Consider the following 23,307-nt stretch of genomic DNA (forward strand, 5'->3'; position numbering starts at 1 on the left):
AAGTACAATAGGACCAAAATAAGGGCAATAAGACCAAAATTAAGACCCACCAAAATACAAATGAAAACCACCCAGGATCCCAGCAGACAACTGACCATTAATTAAGCAGACACAAATCCTCCATGAATATCCTCCCATCCTGAGGCCTTGCCATTCAACAACCGAACACTAACATATAAATCACTTCTCCCAATCTAGAGTCATCACACTGTTTGTGTGTTTGTGTGTGTGTGTGTGTGTGTAAACATACCCCATTCACTTACATGCCAGGATAAATATATGTCCTGATTTTTCAGGACATGTTCTACATTTCAACCTTCTGTGCAGGAAGAATGCCCTCCATTTTGAGAGTAAAGTTTGTTGGTCCCCTTCAAGAAACGCATCAACTTGGCAGCCTGTACTCACTGCAAATAAGGGGATAAGATGGATCCTTTTTAACATCCTCTTTACCTAGGAGCAGCAGCAGCAGACAAGGCTTCCCCCAGAGCTTGGGGTACATTTGTTTCTTGGAGGGGAAAAGCACAACCAATGTGTTATGCTATTGGATGATTCAGGACACAATGCAGATATTGAAATCCCCCCCCCCCCATTTTCCAATAAAAGTCAATCGTATCCCGGAAATTTCGTAACGCGATCAATTCGTATCCCGGGGTACCACTGTACAATTTTAAACATTTGTTCTATAAGTATATTGCAAGCCAGTAAGGCATTTTGATGAAGATAAGTTCATCAGACAAATACAGTTGAGTACTTAATGAAATACAGTGTTTGTAATATAGTTGTAAATAAACCATATGAGATGAATTTATATTTAGATTAGCATTTTTAGCATTTATGTTGTATTGTCCAACATTTTCCTTGAATGTCCTATATTTTGTGGTGATTTGTCCTCCTTTGTGGTTATGATATCTGGTGACCCTGCCCAGGACACCCTAGTAGTGGTCTCCAGGCCATTTCACCACATTCTGAATCCTTCTCACTTTTCTCTGGAAGCTAGCTTTCAGCCTATACACGCCTTTCTTCAAAACAGAAAAGGACCATAACAAGAAATGTGATCTTTTCCTACATTGAAGAATGGCTGAAGGAGGCCTCTAGTAACCTAAAAAGGTGGGCAATGCCCCCCCATGACTGGATAATTTGGCAAAATGATTAGAAGGAATTAGCTTATGATTAGAAAGAATAAGGTATTGAAAGAAGTGAATATTTTCTAGTTTCAGTGAGAGAGGTATGAATGTCTGTATATATGTATAACTTCCGAAAGAAATATTAGAAGTCACTTTATCTTCTTCTTTCTCTTTTTTTCCTCCTCCTCCTACTTTGTAATTCTTAATATATTTTAAAATTCCTAATAAAATCATTTTTAAAAAAGAAAAGAAAATGTGTCAAAATGGTCTGTACTACCCAGAGGCTTGGTATTCTCAACCATTTCATATACACTCTGTTTGTGGGACCATGAAGGCTCCTGGGGCAACAAAAACAGATTAGAATGGGATATTGCCTATAGGCTACACTTTTCCTGTTCATGCCATTGGGGAAGCTGCTGGCAGTGACCAACTGCAGTGTTTTTTGCAGTGCTTTCAGATTCTTGTAAGCATCTGTTGTCCCAACTTTTCATTTGATGCAGCTAAAATGGACAAAACATCCATGGTCATACATTCTCATGCTTTAAGTGAACCTGAAGGCAAATTAATTATGCTTGCTCACCATAACTGCTGCCACAGATTAGACTGGAGATCTAGTCTTTTTTTTAAAAAAAATAAATGTTGCAGATAATTTCATAGTTTGAAAATTAGTGTGACTAACATTATGAATGTTGTTCTATACAATTTAAGACACTATGAACAAGTTTTCTATAATTTTTGTAGCTCTTTGAAATCCAAAGTACTGTATAGTTATTGTCTTGCATTATTGTTGCAATAATCTTTTGAAGTAAGTAACTCTGGTTGAAGTGAGCCATCCTATGAATTTTGGCATATTCAAACTTTTGTCCTTCTACACCAAATAGAGACAGTAAAAGTCATCTATAAAGTGGTTGTTAATGTTTTATATTGAGGTCATTGATACCTGCTGTCTACAATTTTTCTTTTAGCTTGTGGGGGCATAGTTTTGTGTGTGAGTTTTGTTTTTGAGATCTGAGCAGAATAATTCTAAAAAGAATTGATGACTCTGAAATGTGCATCAAGAACAAGTTAAATGTTCCAGTGTTACATCCCAGTTACTTTTGGGTTTTTGGTGAAAGTTAAAACTTCTTTCATGTGCACTAATCAAGGTTACTGATATCTGACAGACTGTAAATTGATCTGCACTTGAACTAAAGGAAAGTAAGTTTCTGTGTCAGCTAGTCTGACATCCGTTCTCTTTCCCCATATTAAATTATTTGCACAGGTAAAGTAATAGATGTCTGACCAGCTTTTTTTTTGTCTTCCTCTTCTTAAAGGTCATTTCAAAAGTTCAGCAGATAGAAATCCTCCACTAAGTCCACAGTCTTCAATTGATAGTGAATTAAGTGCTTCAGAAATGGACGAAGATTCAATTGGATCAAATTACAAACTGAATGACTTAACAGATGTTCAAATTTTAGCTCGAATGCAAGAGGAAAGTAAGTGTTTTTCACAGCTAAAGGCAAACACTATTTCAAGGCCATTGTCTTTGAAAAATTAATCCTTTTTTTTAAACTATGGAGATTAAATACAGGGGGGAAACCTGTGTAGTAATATAGAAAGTGATGGGCTTGCTTTTTCTAATGTGTGGAGCAATGGAAGACTTGAGAGGCCTAACAGAGGAGAATGCCATGGCCTGAGAAGCCATTAAGCCAAGTGAAATGGGTAGGAAGGCAGAATTAGAAAACAAAAGTAAGCAAGAAAGGAGAGGTATAGATGACACGGTGTTGCAGAGATGTGGAAGATATGTTGAAAATAAGAATTAGCACTTCAGGTCTTAGATGCAAGTATTAAATTCTCCATCCTGCAAATTTCATTTATATGATGTGGCATAAATCTGTTACACTGCAGGTGATGTCTCTCTCTGCCTGTCTTCAGTGTTCCCACTGTGTTCTTAGGAAGTGTTGCAAGGAACAGTCCCCCCAGCTTTTCATATGAATACTTTACAACTAAATTGTATTGATATGTTGATCTATATTTCTTCAGAAATGTAGTGGATTGGGAATGTTGATAGTTTGAGATGGCATTTTCTTGCTTTTTGCTCAAAATAACATCAAGCTTGTATTAGGTCTTTTCTTTGAGCTGTAGAGGCATTTTCAAAGAGGAGAGGTTGCAAATCCAGATGATTTACAGTCTGGTTCTGCCCCCTCCCCCCTCCCACCCCAGCAGATGAGAAAAAGCAGGAAAGCTGAAACCCTGTTATAGTCAATGGGCAGCAATGTGTTTGTGGTCACATTGGTGCAGCCACGTCACTGATGATAATGGGGTGGGGTGATTTGTGGACACTCAAGTTTGTGGATGGCTACCCTACTGATATGGTTCCCCCTCTCTATTTGTCTTTAGTTCTAAGTTGTTGTTGTTATTATTATTATTATTATATTATTATTATTATTAAGCTTTATTTATATAGCGCTGTAAATTTACACAGCACTGTACATACAATCTTTTAATTAGATGGTTCCCTGCCCTCAGATTTACAATCTAAGAAGACACGACACAAAAGGAGAAGGGAATGGTTGTGGGGAAGGGGATCAGGGACTGGAGGGAGGGCTCTGTTTCTTAAGGATAGGACTGATGGCACTGGGGAGGCCTGATGGCATTGGGCCTACCTTCTCTTCCCCTCAGAGGCCAGGATAGAGTCAGATGCCTTCTGGGAAGGGCTCAGTTCTTTTAGGGGAGGCCTGATGGCATTGGCCTACCTCCTCTTCCCCTCAGATTAAATGACATTTCCAAGGTATGGAGGGGATTCTAGTTGAAAAATCCTTCTCTGAAATCCATGTTTATATTAATTTAGTGTGAATCAGATGCAATCAGAATTTCAAACAGAACTGAACATTTAACCATATTCTTACTACTTTTAGGTCTCCGGCAGGAATATGCCGCTACTGCTTCCCGACGTAGCTCTGGTTCTTCATGCAGTTCTATGAGACGAGGTACATTTAGTGACCAGGAACTTGATGCACAGAGCTTAGAGGATGAAGATGACAGCTGTCATCATGCAGTGCACCCAGCTGTTAACCGGTTCTCTCCATCCCCACGCAATTCACCAAGGCCTTCACCAAAGCAGTCTCCACGGAATTCTCCTAGATCTCGATCTCCTGCCAGAGGAATAGAGTACAGTAGAGTATCACCCCAGCCTATGATTAGCCGTTTACAGCAGCCTCGTCTTTCACTTCAGGGCCATCCCACTGATTTACAGACGAGCAGTGTCAAAAATGAAGGTAAAAGATTTCATCTCAAATTTTGTACATTGAGCATTAAAATGATAATAGTGTGCTCCAAGTTAGTATGTTGCTCACTAAGTTGTATTTAAAACCAGCTGCATAGTATGCCATTACTGCTGATTTCTTGAGAAACACACAAGAAAAAGTAGAATAAGCATCTTCACTATTCATTAGGATGGTTAGAAATCAATATGCTGAGAAAGCAGTTGAGCTAATTTGGATTTAAGGAAATGTATATTACAAGTTGAGTATTCCTTATCTCAACAGCTTGAGACCAGAACGTTTCGGATTTCAGATTTATTTTGGATTTTGGAATATTTGCATCTACTTAATGATCTTGGAAATGGAACCCAATTCTAAACATGAAATTAATTTTATGTTTCAAATATACCTTATACACTTAGCCTGAATATGATTTTATATAATATTTTCAATAATTTTGCTACAGTTGCATAGTTAAACTACTCTAGTGGTACATAGTACTATTGGCAAAATATTCACTAAAAGAGTTTCAAGGCTAGCGTGGTAAAAAGAGGAATAATATATACTTTTTTCCTAATTTTTGCTCATTAATTGTTGGGAATAGAATTGCCAATGAAAACTGTTGTCACACAACAGTGATGCCCATTAAGTAATGCTCTGGCATGCTGTTTAGCTGGGTTGAATGCTCTTTCAGTATATATATAAGAAGATAAAGGTTACATCATACACTGAGTTATACATTTATAATGAATATTTAATTACATTTATTTATATATAATTTCTGTTCTGCTTTTCCTTTTGAGGAAAAAAATCAATATACTGATAACAAAACAGAAGAGAACATAAATTGGAACAAAATACAGAACACCATATTAAAAATACATGAAATATTGGCTGGACATACAGTAATAAAGCAAAACAGTGTCAAAAGTCAAAAACAAGCTAAAATAGCAGATACATACTAACACTAAAGTTGACAGGCTCAGCAAAACTAAATTGGGTAACCTCGAATGGTTGTCCAAAATGTGTTTTTAACTGGACATACTGTAATGAGGCAATGTGTGAGACCAGGCAGCTTTTCCTGGGGAGGCATTTCCACAGGGCTGACATTATGACTGAGAAGGCCCTTTCCCAGGTATTCAGTCACTGAATCTGGGTCATTGTGGGGAAACATGGTTTTGATTTGTAAATAACAGTAATAAGATCACACACACACACACACACACACACACACACATACAAATCAAGTGAAGCCTCATAACTAGATTTTGTTTTAAAAGTTTTTCTCAAGTTCATAGTAGAGTAAATATTGAAGTTAGAACTGTCTGTGCATTTCAAAAATCATGAGTTCATTACAGAATAAAAAATAACCTGTATGTATGTTCCCCAAACATTTTCATTTAAAGGGTTTTATCATTTTGTATGGTGTTTAATGAGGTACGTAAAACTAACTTTTGCATGGTAACCACTAAAAATGTGACATCTCACATATTATGGAGAACATATGAAAATTGAGACTATATTAGGAGAGTCCACAAACATTGTTTGGCACTGTTGTTCCTCTGTTGTTGTTGGATGTTCCTGTTCCTCCTCAATGCTTCACCTGCTTAGACCTCTTGATGCATGCTTTCAAATATCTTGCATTGCTTATCTTGCTTTGCAGAATGGGGTAGGTTCAAAAGTGTCATATAGTAAAGGTGGGTACAGTTGGCAACATTTACTCAAGTCCTTAAATTTCTCATGTTCCCATTTGCTTCCTTGAATTCCTTGTTCCAGTGCTTTCAGTTCAGTAAGTCCCAGCTAATGTTGACATACCTGAATTGCATGCTTATAAGCTACACTTGTGCAGGGTATTGTCTAAAGAACTAAAATCTGATGAAAATGGGTAGGGTAGAATAGCAGTCTTCACTGCACCACTTGTCCATGCCATCCATTGATTGGTTAGTTCTTTTTTGTATGTGAAATTAAAGATTGTTTGAGTCAGTGGTTATAAAATGTGGACTATATTTAGAGGATGCCTTCTTCTTTTTTTCCTCAAAAGTCTTGAAGGTGAAGTTATGTGGAATATTGTTTTATTTTATTTTCTGCACCTCTTTAACAGATATTGCCCTTTCTGTATCTCTTTATGAGACAATAGGCACTGGTTAAGTCTCTTAACTCCTGTACATGCTCTAAATCTAGAATGGGATAATTTCATAGAATGTTATGGACACTCCTCTGATAGCAGGCCTGTAGTAAAGAATGTACATTTTTCAGAGTAAGTCATGTTTGTAGAATTATGAAATTTTGATCCTGGCACCTTAGTAACTTTCTCCTTCATAGATTGTGCCTATTCTTTTCAATCCACTCACCGATATTGAGTGAAAAATGGTTTACCTCCAGGATCAACAGGTAAAATTTCTCTCCCCTCTTCTGCGCTGTCATGCTTCTTCATCCACCTGCACTGCACTTTCTGCCATCCTTCTCAGATGTTCTGCTTGCCACTGACTCTTAATATCATGCCACTAGAAAAAAAGTTCCTGGGGTGGGTGAAAAAGGGAACAAGAAAGGAAACTGGGATGAAAAAATGAGTAGCGCCATGAGCGTTGGACTACAAGACCAAGTCTGTTTCATAGAAGAGGAGTGGTAGTGTTATTTATTTTCTACAAAGGGCATCAGAGCATGTGATTGTTTCACTTTTGGCTCTTTCCAGTCCTGTGGTAGCCAAAAAAAAAAAAAAAAAAAAAAAAGTTGCTGAAAACAAACACATCCTGTGATTTCTTTTAAAACTCTGCTTGTGTATCTCAAGCTTCCTTGCATGCTCATATACCCATGCACCAGGAGTAAGCAGCTAATTAAAAGGAAAGAAAATACAATAACTTCTTTGGACATGGCTTGAAAATTTAACAGTGGATTCTGTTGTCTCTTTTTCCCAGGCAGATTTGATAGTATGTGCACATAGTACAAATGAAAGAATTGTTGCAGCTGCATTTTAAATCATTGATTCAAGTAGTGTCAATATGTCTGGAACTAGATAAGATTTAAAAAAAGAAAACACTTTGTAGGATGTGAGAGGCCCAAGACCTCATCTTCTTTCTACACTAGGTGGAAACTAAAGAAAAGGCTGACAGCTGCTGGTTCTGGTATTGGGCTGTAAAGATTCTAGTATTTCCATAAAGATATGCCACTGCCCCTGCTAATAGTACACAAGTAGCTTAAAGGACCAGAGCTTTTATGTGGGTATGATTCCTGTCACAGTCCTTTCTGTAGTCATAGTACAGCTGCATGGAGTAAGAGGTTCATGACAGGAATAAATTTTATGTGTGCATGCATGTTACATACATGTTTTTAGGTTCTGAAATAAAACCCTGGCATATTTTCTTGAATAGAATGAACCATGCTTCTTTGAACAGTCCCGCTCAGCTCCTGCACCTTGCTTACATTATTTTTCTTGCTTTGAACTTTTCCTTTTGTTTTCCTTTGTGCTGCCCTGAAAGACAGAGACATACCAACAACCACAAGAAAATCACTCAAATCAAAAGACAATGCAGTAGATGCAAAATCTGTGCATCGTGATATGTGAAAATTTGTTTAACATATTTGAAGAAAATCAGTCTTCTTGAATGTTTAGACCTATGTCAATAGCAGTCAAGGAAACTTGGCTCCTTCATTTGCAAGTCTGATAAATGTAAGAAAATATGTATCTGAGCTTTTATTAAGTGAGATAATTCAACTGGTGGCAGCTGCTAATCTTGAGGAAGCAGTGCTGTGCTTTGTACTACTTAACCCAATGGGGACTCAGGCTATGCGGTCACATCCAGTTTTACTTCTAACTAGAGTAGAATCAGTGAAGATGGGATTTATACTAGTGTTCACAAGTCCTGATCATTTCAATGGGGTACTCTTAACTGGAGGTGAAATTGGATTTAGTTTATTTTGTTTTATTAAAGGAAGTTGCTGAATTCTGTGTCTTCTTGTAGGCACTTGTGTTCAAGTATTTTGTTCTAATAAAACGTTCAGTGGAATTTGAGTCCTTCAGAGTTGATGACTGGTTCAAAACTTTCCAAAATATTTACTTTACATCGTACTTTGAAGTTCAGCCTAATTGCTAAAAAAAAATCAGATGCTTTAACAATTATAGCTAAGTTATACACAAAAGTATTAATCATATGGAAATCCACTGAATCTTAACAGTGACTGACTTTAATTTTTAAAAATGGTCATTTGTAACCCTTTTGACAACTAACAATGACCAAAAATTAAAATGTGCTCTTCTTTTGAAAAGTTATAGCTTGAAAGTGCTTCCTGGCTAATCAGAACTTGGTCTTATCAAGTTCAAGTAAAGCCATATGTCCAAGTCACAGTCAGTCTCAAGAACTTATTTTTATTAAACTAATATTAAAGTGCATGCTATTTCATTGGATTCATATCTAAAATCTAGTGTCTGATTTCAGCAAGGGGTACTGTTTAATAACATCTGTGATGTTTTAATATATTGAGTAAGTAACTGTCCTAGACCATCAAGAGGGTGATTGTTAGTGGTGTCCACCCTCCTGATGGATATCACTGACAACATATTAGTATTACATTTTACTGTGAGATCCCATTTAAATGCTAAATCAGGAGACATTTACTTTCCAAATCAAGTCATTTTACGTTTAAATAGATATCAGTCTGCCCACAAGTTAGTTGTGCATCTTAAAAAGCCCTGTTCATATTACTCTCAGTAAGAACAGCTCCATTTGCAGTTATGAAGGAGAGGGCATTTTCAGCAATGGCCCCACACTTATGAAATGCTAAGTCAGTTGAGCTGAATGTTTCTCTACTGCCAGGCATTTAATATGGATGAGATTGGCCTTAGGTTAATTGGTTATTTTTATCTTGTTAATTCAGGAGGGATGCTATATACTATATGCTGAGGCATAATATATTAAAATACATTACAGTTGCATACTTAACTGTAAGGTATCTTCAGCCTTTTTAAAGAGAAGACATCCAAAAATATATTAAATGGCAATAATATATCTGGCCTCACTACTGCAAGCCTCTAAAAAAAGCCCTGAGGACTCACATGTTTTCCTGAAAGGACTTTATTGAGCTAGTAGATGTTCAGTAAGGATTTAGCTATCATTTTGTGGGGGATGTTGAATTTTAGTGTCTTTAGTGGGGTAGATGTTTGTGCTAGTGTTGCTGCTAATGTATATTATTAATTTTAAGGCCATGGTTTTTGAAACCATGTGATTGCATATTTATACGTTGAACATCATCTTCAGGAGGGCTTCCTTGAAGTCATTGGACATTTTTTGTCTGTTTCTACTTCATATAAGTCCTGTTTTCCTGACATAACTATGATAAGTGAAAATTTGATTGTAGGCAAGAAGGTTATAAAGGTAGGCCCTTGTCTGTGCATATTCAGTATGCATGCGCTTAGGACTCTTGTTGTATGATTTGGAAGCATTGTTTTCCAGCTGTATGTACAGCTATTCCATGCAAATAGTGAATACAGATAGATACTTGCACTTCCTTAGACCATAACCACAGTTATTTTGAGAGACCAGACTATCTTATTATTTTGTTTCCTACGTCCTAATTTTTCATACTAGATAACAAAAATTAAGATTAGTTTATCTCTGGATGAAAGACAGTACAAGTCTCTCTCCATAGACACATTTCAAAGAAACATTTAGAATGTCTCAAATGGAGTTTTTGTTAGATAAAAATTTGTACTGTGCAGGTTTGTAGCAAACTTTTTTTTCCCCTCAGGTCTTTTGGGCTTCAGATTATCATGGTTGGTATAACAGTTCAGTCTCCTGCATCAGTTGGTATGTTGTGGTGTTCTTATCTTTCTTTAATACAGAAAAACTAAGACGTAGTCTTCCAAACCTGTCCAGGACATCTAACATCCAAGTTGAGTCTGTGAAAAACAGTAGAAGTGACTCAAACTTTCAAGTGCCAAATGGAGGAATACCTCGTATTCAACCTCAGCCTTCATCCAGTAAGTATCTTTACAGTGATTCTGTAAACACTGCTTTGAAAGTTGGCTGAAAATGAAAGCTGTGTGTTTACAGTTTCATGGTAAAGGGATTACACATTTCATGGGGATAATGCTAACTTGGCCAGACCATATATATATATCGAGTAATTGAATTTATTTCTGAAAACAGTACATAATTATGTAGTTTGTGTTACAGAAATATTCTTACTGTCTGGACATCATGACATATACTTAAATGAGTTTTTTTCTCCATCAATTTGTTTCTTAATAATTCTTTAAACACCAGGTTTACTAAGTAGGTATAAGTCATTTTTAATATCAATTTCATCCTGTTTCCTTGTCATACAGCATTCTTCATCTTTGTAGTGTGCAACTGTACATCTTCACATGCCTTAATACAATAGTGAAAAGTGTGCTAACACTGCATTTCCATATTTTGCAATTATGCCACAGTGCTAATTTCATTGTTTATATTAACTGTTGAGAAGAATATGAAGACAGACAGAATCTTTCTGAACTCTGGGAAATCCTCTGATGAGATAAGAAAGTTGAAAATTCAGATACCAGCTTTAACTCTTTAAAATATCTGTCGAATTGAAAACCAGATTAGAAAGTCAAAGCAAAAGAAACTGGAATTTCATGTGTTTAGTATCACTTTTCAGTAATTACAACTGGAATTTAATTAGTCCTGAGAGACAGAAAGAGAGAGAGAGAGAGAGGTCACATTCTTTATAACTAAAAGTTGGTAATCTGAATGAGAGGTAATAAAAATTAAAACAATATTTTATGTAAAAAGTTTGCATATTTAAAATTTTCACAGCAGGAAAAAATGAGAGATCAGAATTGGCACTCTTTTTCCAAATTGCAAATTATAATCCCTACAGGTAATACTGTGTACATGCTAATATTGAACATGCTAAGCATGGTAAGAACTAAAAAAAAAAACTTGCATAAGCATGTAAACATCCATCTTGCCAAAGAATAAACCTCTTTAAGATAATATTTAGAGGGGATATTATAAAAAAGAAGATCTGATTTCTCAATTCCTGGTCATAATTTCTATGTTTTAAAGATGTCAGTATAGTTTAGGACTAAGAATTCTTTAAAATTTAGAGGGAAATGGAAGTGCACTAAATAATTTCTTAAACACTTAGGTCCAAACGAGATAAAATATCAATGGCTAAATATTGTAGGCTTCATCTTCCAGCTGCAAATAGTAATTGTTAAGAGGCCTATGACAGAGACCATGTGGGATTGTTGGAGGAAGTTAAACTTTTCACCAGAGCACTGACTAAAATAACTCCTTGAAGCAAGCAAACATTACTACCATGAAAGGATTTTAGTCATGATTGAGGAATGTGCAAATTTGAGCTCCCCCTTCCCACCTACCATTGTCTGTGAGGTCCCAATAGCTGTTGTTTGAAGTTTTAAAATGCATGTTAGGCTAAATTGCATATTTAATATCACATGTAAATTGACTCTTAGTGAATGTTGCAAAGATTTATGTACAGAAATCCACCCATTTTAACTTTCCCTATATATGTATTTCAATCTTTTGGGGTCTGGTGGTTTTTCTTTTTTAAAATCCTGCTGTACTTTTGTAGTGATCTTCCTATTCTTTCCTCAGGCTGCTGCTTTGCATGAGTCAAATTGGGAAGGTTGCTTTGATTTCTGACCAGTTTTGCCTTTTGCTCACTCAATAAAGTTTGAAAGGCTGTGGTAACCTAACATGTACTACTAGTAATAAAACACATTGGAAATCTATTAGTGTAGTTTAAATTAATATAATTAGCAAACATGTACAAGTGTCAATACTTTCCAAACGGTAGAGCTGTATATTCAGAAATGTCATTTTCAGTTTCATTTTTCTGTGAAGTTCTATAGAGTCAGTGGCATTAATACAAAATATTGGAACTATAATGTGTTTCAACTATGGTTTGTCAAACTAGTCAGGAAAGTAAAGGAATTGTAAAAAAAAATGTTCAGTTTTGATTTGATTTATCCCCAGCTCCTGTGTCAGTAACCAGATGATATCCTGAATGTATTTCTGGCACTCCTAGGCTATCTTGTCTTCAACATAGCAGTAGTTCACTGACTCAGCATTGGCCAGCTACAAAAATGGAGCAAGGAAATCTGTTTCAATATTCTCTGAACCCAGTTACTTTTGCTCCTTCTTATATGTGTCCTACAATATTGTTTTCAAAATTACTTAATGTTTTACTGCCACTGAATTGGAAATAATTTTTTTCAAGACTCCTGCTTTGCAGTTCCAATGCATTTTCAAGAGATATATTGGCAGTTCAGAAAGATAACTGATCAGAGGTGAAGGAACATATCTTATTGCATGGATGCTCAACCTCCCAACATAGGCTCAGAGAAAAAATGACCCCTCTCTCCTTCTTTTGCAATCAGATCTTCTGCTACCCTTCTGCCAAGCATACTAAGTGAGACATTTCACAGTTATTACCCAAACACAGTGTGCACAGCAAATATGGGCATTACTTTACCCATTGTCCAGTTTGCAAGTTGGCTCTGGACTCATCAACCCTAAACCATAAAAATCCGCTCTTTATCCTGGGGATATGTGGTCTTCTGGATGAAATTCTATTGCAGTTTCCATCACCCCGGCAAGCAGAGTCCACAGTGAAAGATTAGTGGAGTTGTAACATCTGAAGGGTTACACATTCCGCATTGATGCCATTGGAAGTTGTTATATGTGACTGACCAAAGCTTTATCAGACGTGATATGATAATAATTTCTCCTTAAATTTTTCCTTAAATGAATATGCATCACAAGTTAGGTAGCAAATTCTGCCTGTTTTTTTTTTTTTCCCTTCCACATTTCCTCTTATTGAGTACTACCACTCTAGAAGTAATAATGTCATGTTGTTTTATAATTTCCTGGAATGGGAGGACAAATAGAAACGATGTTCATTCTTCCATTAGAGTACAAATGGAGTTTGTTTCAATGAATGAAAAATTGGAAATATTTTCTGTTGGACTTTGTTTATTTTGTATATTGTTGGATGATGATTCTGGAGACCAGGGTTTGAATCCTGGCTCAGCTATGTAAACCCACAGGGTGACCTTGGGCAATTCACACTCTCTCACCCTCAGAGAATGGCAATGGCAACCCCCCTCTGAAGAAACATGCCAAGAAAACCCCATATTAGGTTCATCTTAGGTGCCGTAAGTCAGAAACGACTTGAGGGCACACAATAACAACAGTTGTTCTGAAAATTCACTTTAAATTGTTGAGTATCAGGGAGCCCAAGTTGTAGAATATACTATCAAATCAAAATTGATAATGAAAAAACTCTTAATCTAATGATTAACCTAGTAGGTAAATGTGAACAATAACATGTTCAACCAACTTATTATAGATCCAAGATAGTGGGCCCTTGGGATTTGGTTCCAGGACCCATCCACCTCGTGTGAGTAACAGAATCCATGAATGCTTTAAATAGCATAGAAAAAACTTGTCCCATATATAAAATGGCAAAATCAAGGTTTGCTATTTGGAATTCATACTTTTTCTGAATATTTACAAGCCATGGATGCTTGAATCTGTGGATAAAGAATCCGTGGATAAAGAGGTCCCACTGTTTGTGGTAGCAGTGTCGCCATAGGAGAGTGCCATTTGTCTGCAATGTCTTAAGCTTCATGTGCCAAATTTCTGGCCTGCAGATGTGAAATTTTTTGAGTTGCTAATTATAATATACAACTTACCCATAAAATCAGTTCTTACGAAAGGATTGATAAGTAGTCAGCATGGCAGGCTTCTGTTCTGGAACCAATGATGTTTCATTGGTTATTACTTATCTGGATGCAGTGGCATAGCCAATTTTACAGATTATGCCTACCCATTTGAGTCATTGTTCAAGGTGGGAGGAAACTAACTTTCTATATGTTTTCATGGTATCTCAGTCAGCTGTAACTATCAGTAAAGCATATTTTGTTTTTAGAATAGGAAGCTCAATGGTTTGTGGAAATTATAAGGACAAAGTCAATGTTAGGAATTATGAAATAATTAAAAATAAAATGCAGGCTGTGCAGTTCCACATAAGCTTGTAGTGCAATCATATTTGAAAAGCAGACCATGTTCAGTGGGTACATATGAATAAACCCCTTGCAATTACACATAGCTGCTTTGGTTGTTTATTAGTTCCTGCCAATCCACAATCAGCAAAAACCAAAACAAACAAAAAACCCTATGTCCACAATTAACCATATGTTTCTGTTATGTCCAAACTTGGAAATATATGGTAGGTAGTTTTCAAACAAGGCAGGATTTAGTAGCCAACCATAGTTCAAATTTGGTTCTAAATCCTGGCTTGTTTGGAATCCATTAATCATTGTTCTCAGTTTGAATATATCAGAAAGCTATGGTCAAGTGTAGCTTCCTGGCTTGTTTTGCTGCTCAGCTCATGCAAAAGAAGAAGCTAAAACATAATGGTGAAGCTGTTGTCTGTAGGTACACAAAACACATGCCTGTCATGGATTATCAAGATGGGAGTTGATAATCCAAATACAGTCACGTTATGTCGATCTGCTCAATCAGTTTCCAGACAGATGCATTTATCTAGAAAGGGGATGGTGAAGATGATTGGGGAACTACAACAGAAACAGTGTGGAGAGAGTGAAAGATAATGTATTGTATCTCAAGAGATAAATTACCCAACAAAATGCTTTGGTATTAAGAATAGTAAAAATAGAGAAAAGAGATATTCTCGCAAATTTATGAAATTCACAACACGTGCATCTTAGATTACTTTAAAATTACACAAAATATTATATGGCTGGCTAGGCCTATATATGTTGGTTATCTATAATAGTTTAAAATTGCATTTACATATGCACAGGGAATGAATTTCTGTTTAACTAATACCAGAGTGGGGTGAGAATAGCATGGTTGTTTAAGCCATGCTGATTTTTTAAATTAATTTACTTGAAAGTTTCTGTCTGGCTACTATTAGAGGCAAGTACTAAATAGATGTTTGGCCTGTCTTCACAAAATTATTCTTACTGTGGCTAAATGTAGGATTATAAACAGTGTAATACCACTAATTGTATAACAAGGTGCAGGGACGTAGCCAGGATTTTAGGAAGGGGGGGGTCCAGACTAAGTGCCACATTATAATGGGGCTTGGGCGCGGCGGCGGCACAGCAGCACACACCATTCATTTTTCTAATGGAAGGGGGGTCCGGACCCCAAGACCCCCTCCCCCTTGGCTACGTCCCTGCAAGGTGCTGGTTAATTTACTGTGTGTATATATTCATTATATCTCAAGAGTGGGCAGTCATTGGAGTTAGAGGGCTGCACTCCCCCCCCCAGGAGTTCCTGGGGTTTCCCCCCATTCCAACCCCAATGTGATTTTTTAAAAAATATACCCAAATGGTTAAAAGATGTGGAGAGCAATTGTGTCATGTTTTAGGGATTTATAACAGGAAGTAGCAATAGCAATAGTAAGTACATTTCTATACTGTTTATCAGTGCAGTTAAGCATTTCCTAAGTGGTTTACAATGTGTAAGCTAATAACCCATAACAAACTGAGTACTCATTTTAGCAACCTCGGAAGGATGCCAGGCTGAGTCGACCCTGAGCCCCTGGCTGGGATTGAACTCACAATCTTGTGGTTTTGAGTAAGTGGCTGCAGTATTGGCATTTAACCACTGCGTCACCAGGAAGTGACATAGACATCAACTGCCTGTTCAGTTCTTGACATGAGACCAGGCATGATAGGAAATAACCTGTGGTCTATGGGCTGCGCTTTCCCAATCTCTCCTCTAGTTGGTTATGGACGGTTAATTTTGTGTGTTACTCTGACAATAGAGTTTACTCTGATTATTTCGATCTATTTTTGCATAGGTGTTTAAATATTTTAACTAAGCAAGCCATCCATATTTTTTCCTTTCAGTAGAAGTACAGTGGTTTTTGATAAGCAATTTTTTAATGGTAGAAAACTTACAGTGCAGTATTATACATGTATACTCAGACATAAATCCCACTGAGGTTAGTGGGATTTATTCTAGTGTAAATATGTATGGTATTACATCCTAAAACTAAATTCAGTGGGATTTACTTCCAAATAGAGGATTAGGACTTCATTTTCAGAAAAAGTGGTTTACATCCATTTATCCAGAAATAATTGCATTTTTCTTTCAAATAATTAGATCTCTTCCTTGCTGAAGGGAGATGGAGACAGATCAAGGACAAATAATAGCTACTCTGTATATATTAATAGTTTTGCAGTTTCTAAAATGTCATTGTGATAGAAGTTACAGTTTTATCTAGATATTTACTCTAATTCTCAATGCAGTATTGCTTGGCATAAACATATCAGAGAAGCAAGGAGCAGATTCTTTTTTAGAAACATAGTCCAGACTTTAACAACTTTATCCAGGTTTTAGGCGTAGGCTTCAAAATCATATGTATCTCAACTTTTGCATGAAAGGTTCTCCTTGCTTCTTTTTTGCTTGAGTATTAGTGCTTATGTGATTCTTGTCAATGTAGATTAAAATGAAACTGAATATACTGCTAAACCCATGTGAAAAACAAGGTTTTTAATCAGGATTGTTAAAGTGATTTTTGGAGTGTGTGATTTAACCTGGGTTAGCAATGATCACATACTATCACAAATCCAGTTAAAAGGTAATGTGTGCACAGGCAATACTAGAAATATTTCTCTCAGCCTTTGGACTGTATTCCTTATTCAGAACTCAAACTTTGTCTGAGGCTCATAAATTCAATGGACCATGCTGTGTTGAATTATCGTTAATGCTCTTTAACCTTTGATTTACCGGTATGATGTTAATTCATTTCCTCTTTGGCAGGCATTAGATTGCACTGTAGTTTGTTTGAGATTAATTTTGTCATTTAAACTTGAGCCTACCTATGTAAGAAACTGTAGTATTGAATTTGATATCTTGACACATTCAAATGGTAGATGATTTGACAAAAAAATTTGTATGGGTTTTGTAAACTGTTTAGCAACACAGTTTTCTTTAGCTTTTGAGAAAAGAAGCTACCTTGCAGAGTTGACTAGCTGATGAAACGTGTCTTGAGAATTAAATGTGACAGCTGTGCTTGAGTTGAACTTTGCATGGATATGGCTGTGGCATGTTTGGCTGGTGGTTTGTTTTCACTTCTGGGGGTGTATTCTTCTGGCTTCCTAGGCTTTGACCTGCAGAAGCTCTTTCCCTGCTAAAACACTTAACATATTTTGTACTACAAAACGTTTGACACTTCCCTTTGCAATCCTTCTTAGTCCAATGAACATCACTTCTTTAAAAGGAAACACATCACTGCTTCTGCTACTTCTGCTGGAGCCATAACAGCTTTTGAAAACTTTCTGCTTTTCGTTAGCTTTTTTTGCTTCCTGATACTTCAAAAGCAGATACAGTTCTAAAATCCTAAAGCAAATTTTGAATTGTAGTTCACATTCCTTATCTTCTCTCTTTAGACAGATGTAATATGTCTTTGTTTCAACAGCTCTGCAAAGGCAGAAAAAATTGCCTCGTGTTGCCTTCAAAGCCAAACAGCTACTTCCTTCTCCAGCTACCAAAGGAGGTAATTAGCTTATAGCTTCTTATTGAGCTCCGGCTAAACTTAGAAAATTGTTCCCTTGTGCTTAAACATCTGCAATTGAAATAACAAATCTATAGACTATCAGGAAGTGAATTTAATGGTAGATATGTCACAGGTTCTTCTATATAAAACATTGCTACATTTTTCTAAATAACGACTACTGAGGTCTTCCTTCATATCTCACATTTCTTTTGGAGATTAACAGTGACATGTGGCAATTTTTGATCTTAACGTTTATTTAAAACGTTGCTGTGGGATCACATAAAAAATTCCTTCTTAATTAATTAACTTGCCAATCATACATGAATTTTAGCATTTTATAATCTACTTTAGAAACAGATATAGATCATCACAATTCTTCAGCTACTTTTATCATAAACTTTCATGTTTCTAGGTTTTGAAGTAATGCCTTCAGAACAATAGAGCTCTCACTATCTTACATATTTTTGAAAATTTGGGTATGATTTCAAGGCATCAAGAACTGATCAGTTACTCTTCCTTGAAGTAAACCCTCTTGATAGTTAGCATTTCCATTTGGTCTGCTCTGTTTTAGGATATCTGGAGATCTCAGATACTTTCCAAAAACTAATAGGTCCGCTTACTTGAGAATAGAGCTATTTCATTAGGATGATTATTAAACAAAATATGCATCTGAAATATCACATTTTTAATTCAAATTTATAATACATCAGTTAACATGTAGTTGTATTTTTTTCTCAAATGCTTGCAAGAATAAAGTGTTCTTCCACATTTAACATTGAAGCTTAAACATTTTTAAAATACAGTATGTATTATGCATGTAGCATCTTTCCAAATTATGAGTACAGACTTAAGTGCAAAATTACTAGCAAATTCATGCTTCAGGAAGAGTCTCATTCTTTCCTCAAACCAAACTTCCTTCTTTTCCATACTGGTGTGTTCTTACCTGCCATATTATCTCATGATCTCTGATCTGAAGAGGAAGAGTTATAAAGCAAGAAATTGAACTGGATATTTTCAGGATTAAAAATGAGAAAGCATGAAACAAGATGAAGTTAGAATCTACAGTCATGCCCCTTTAGAAATCCAGTAAGATAACATTTTTATCCATTGCTGTATTATCCAAATAATGCAACTGTTACAAGAATTTGTAGAACAAAGTATCAATGGCCAGGATTTTTACACATTTTGAATAATTTAATTTTCCTGAAACCAGATACACCATTGAACCATGAAAGGTGTCCTGCTAGTGACCTAGAAAACATCTAAACTATTTTCATCTGTAGTCTCATGATTGAATTTTCACAGACACCCCTTATTCAAGTAGCTTATGATGTGTATAAAGCTTGAACTCATTTCATGTTGGTAAGATTGAAAGCACACAACAACAAAATAAAATATTCTCATAAAACTCAAAGTCTAGCCAAGAACGAGTCCCTGTGAAGGATCTGTGAGGGCAGAAAAATGAAATACTTTATTGCAACAAATCTTAGAACTACTGTAGCTGAGCTGTATCCTCTATAATTGTACCTGTTTAACCACCTACACATGGGGAATGCATACGTGATGATTTCTACTTCAGATGCTGGTAATTTTATTACATTATTGTTTATCTTCTATTTAGATGAAAGATAATACTCTCCACAATAATATTAGAAGCACAGACCAAAGCTTTATTCACAGTCTTGGAGAATGCTGGCAGAAACACTCAAAAGTAAAATGTACTCTGCAGTAAACCACATGGATGGGTATAGATTTCCATTTTATCAGATGCTTGTGCCTGATAGATAACAAACTCTTTTTTACATGATCTTAAAATATCAACAAAGGCATATTACATGATTACATGCAACATAGGGCCAGTTATCATCTGCTAAAAACTATTCCGTGCTTATTCTGTGTGTTCTAATAAAAAGGGCAACCTCTTCTCCTACCAAATATCTCCTCAGATTGAAACAGTGCAGTTACGGATCAATAGTCTGAGAACCAAGATTCTCCTTAACCCCTTGCTTGCTTGCTTTATTTATTTATTTATTACAAATTTTAATTTTGTATTTTAAAAAATCAACTTACCAAGAAAAAATAATAAATAAAATTCAGTTTAAAACAGACCAAACAACAAATGTAAATGGTTCATTTCAAATTATTGAAATCATTGTAGGTTAAATTTTAGAAGCTTGATGAAACAACCAAAAACCTCTCCACTTAGTCAGGAAGATAGTATTTCTCGAACTATAATTGTAGTTATGGGGCCCGAGCAGACGGGCAGGATACCATGGGCCAAGCCCATGGTATCCTGCCCCTGGTTCTAACCAGGGTCAGTTCCTGGACTGGCATGGTGAAAGGTGGGTGTTCATACATTCTCACATCACTGCGCATCTCTTACCTGTCACTGACATGTCTTAGAAGGCCCGCACCATAGCCATAAGAGCATAAATGAGGTATTTAAGTACAGTACACTCACATGGCCAGGCACCCCCCTTTCGACATCAGCAGCCACAACAGGGGCCTTCTGAGATGATGCAGCTGTAGATAATGGGACCATGTGGTGTGCCCACTGTTGCCGCAGAGTTTACAGCCAACACTAGGTCTTTTTGGCCTGCGCTAAAGCCACTTTGGACCAATTCAGGAAAACTGAATTGGCAATTCTGGCACCAGACTTTTGGCCTGCATCATCCAGACAGAATGACAGCAGTCTGGGGGAAATATGGTCCTGTTGGCCTATGTGTACAGGCCCATAGATAAACTGACAGGCCCGTGGACAAACTTGTTTTTAGAAACCATGCCACCAAACTAAAAGCCCCAGATAGTGCTTATCAAAAGTTTTGGAATCTTGACTTCATAAATAACCTTTGGTGTGGAATAGAAATCACACTTTTTGATCCTCTAATTGTAACTGGCTCTCCTGCCCTACCCACTGGCAGCAAACCTGAGTCTCCTAGAGTTGTTGCAAAATCTCCTGAATATTTCAACACACATCACATCCAATTTCCACTCTGTTTAACACTGGCGGTTTATATTTTGTATTTAATAGCATCTTATTTAGGTCTCTGTCCCAACTGAAACTTGGTAGTTCTTGTCAAATTAGATCTGGAAGCTTCATCATGCTCCAGTGCCCTTTGCAATGCCCACTATTAGACTCTTGACAGGAATTCGTAGTAAGAAAAATGTCAGGGTTCTCTGTTGGTTCAGTTTTGTACCCAGTAACTTGTAGGCAGAAAATATCTTAAAAAGAGCAGGTTTAGACTTAGAAGAAGAGAAGTGAAGATAGGGAGAAGGAACATCAACCATCTAAGATGTGCAGATGACACCATACTACTAGTGGAAAACATCATAGACTTGGAACAATTACCAAGGAAGGTCAAAGAAGAAAGTAAAAAGGAAGGCTTACTGCTGCACATGAAAACAAAATTAATGTCCATGGAGAATCTACATACTGTATATACTCGTGTATAAGTCTACAAATTTTAGTCAAAAAATTGACCCCAAAACTTAGGTAGACTTATCCATGGGTCAATGTAAGGACTGTACCTTTTCTCTTATCAAAAATGTGAGAACTGGAAAATAAAGAAAGTGGATAAGAAGAAAATCAACTCATTTGAGCTGTGGTGCGGAGAAGAGTGCTGAGAATACTGTGGACAGCCAAACAGAGACGAACAAATGCACCCTTGAACTTTCCCTGGAAGCCAAGATGATCAAATTGAGGTTGTTGTACTGTATTTTTGGCCATGTAATAATAATAATAAATTTTATTTATATCCCATGTCTCCAAGCAGGCCGAAGCAGCTAACAATGTTTGCCCTAAATGTTTGGTCCCACAATAATCCTGGAATATTTATTTGGGTCTGTTGAACTATTAGAAATTATAGCCTTTTCCACTTTAGAATGGTTAATAGGCAGTTAACATATCACTTAAGTTCTGCTTATGCTATACCTCAAGATGTTTCTTACACCCAGAAAGTATTCCAGCATCAAAATATTGATATTGTATCACATGGAAATTCCAGATGTGGGTTATTTGCTCTGCTTCATTATGCATTTCCCTACAAGACGTTCTAATCTGCTTTCCGTTTCTTGAATTGTTGCTTCCTAATGAGTACACTTCATGTGTGTAGACACTGATTTTGACTGTTTCTTTAGCTGTGGTCAAGGATTTTTTGAACATCTGTTGTTTCATTAGTAATGTACAGTGTGCCCGTGCCATGTGTGGGCACATTTTATGCAGCTTCCAGCTTATGCAGCAGCTGCGCGGGAGAAAAACAATGACGTTTGCGCCTGTGGAGCACGCATGCCGCGTCGCCACATACATGCACCCCATTATTTCCTATGGGGCTCGAGAATAGGCAGATTTGCCCTTCTGCGGGGGGATCCAGCTAAGGGGAGGGCCCACTATACTTTATTTTGTCAATGCTTACCTCAGAAAAAGGGCCACAGCCCTATCAATAAGGTATTCCACTGTCTTAAAGCCATTGGATCTGAAAAGGGGTAATGCAGATATGCAGAGGTTTTCTCTGGAAGCTATAGATATTGGGAGATATTCTCTGAGCAAAAAGCTTCTGTTCAGAATTGAATTAACTAGGCAGTCTTAATAATTTCATCAGGCTGGCCATGGTTTGGAGCTCAAACAAAGAATTCCTTTTTTCCATCACATGCTTCCTCTTCTAAAGGCTTTATTGTTACAATGAAATTCACAGCTGTGTACAATAAGTGGGCAGTGTGGTGTGGTGAAGTATTGTACAAAGTCAGTTTTGTTGTGAATTCTTAGAATATCTTGGACCATTTGAAAATAAAGGACAAGGGAATCTAATTTATTATGCTGTTTTAGAGGCTGCATGAACATACAGGAATATCAGAGAGGACATTAATCTCTGATTTTATTCAAAAAGCCCATATTTAGAAACTAGTTCAGTATTCAAAATTCTTCCTCTGCTTGAATTGCATTTCTTATTTTGTTACAGATGTAAGAGCTTTGAAAGTTGTGTTTGAGATTTCTTTTGTACATTTCTCTTACTTTATTTAGCCATTCTTACAGTTCATGCTATTGACCTCTTCTAAAAATATCTCATTTGCATTTGGCATTTTCTTTCCATGTATCCATTGTATCAGCATATCACCATGTTTTATCCCATAATATCTCTATGGAATATTTCCATAAAATAGTTTAAAAATTGTTATCTATATCTTGCAACTCTTCTATTTTGAAGTGTTCATTTTGCCAAAGCATGAAAAAATTGAAGGTAAAAAAGCTTGAACTTTCTTGTGATGCATTGAGTTATAAACTTTCATTGTTCAAACTTTCTTGTAATGCATTCAGTTACATGATATTTCAGGAATTTTCAGTGAAAGAGCCTGCTCACTTCTGTGGAACATTGAGCACCATCACTTTCTGTTGGCTGTCT

At 36.5% G+C, this 23,307-nt stretch overlaps 1 protein-coding gene across 3 annotated transcripts in view; it reads left to right on the plus strand.

Moving 5' to 3' along the window:
• The window catches only part of SLAIN2 (SLAIN motif family member 2), a 47,137-nt gene that overhangs the window by 14,577 nt on the left and 9,253 nt on the right, over positions 1 to 23,307 (plus strand). Inside the window, exons 4-7 of one of the 3 annotated variants that reach the window (XM_042467909.1) lie at positions 2,438 to 2,599; positions 4,022 to 4,381; positions 10,203 to 10,340; positions 17,834 to 17,911. In XM_042467909.1, coding sequence (XP_042323843.1) covers positions 2,438 to 2,599; positions 4,022 to 4,381; positions 10,203 to 10,340; positions 17,834 to 17,911 — 738 coding nt within the window. The remainder of the gene's footprint in view (positions 1 to 2,437; positions 2,600 to 4,021; positions 4,382 to 10,202; positions 10,341 to 17,833; positions 17,912 to 23,307) is intronic. The other 2 variants (XM_042467910.1, XM_042467911.1) reach the window with 2 other exon arrangements.

Source organism: Sceloporus undulatus, chromosome 5, assembly GCF_019175285.1.
Source record: "Sceloporus undulatus isolate JIND9_A2432 ecotype Alabama chromosome 5, SceUnd_v1.1, whole genome shotgun sequence".
Taxonomy (NCBI): domain Eukaryota; kingdom Metazoa; phylum Chordata; class Lepidosauria; order Squamata; family Phrynosomatidae; genus Sceloporus; species Sceloporus undulatus.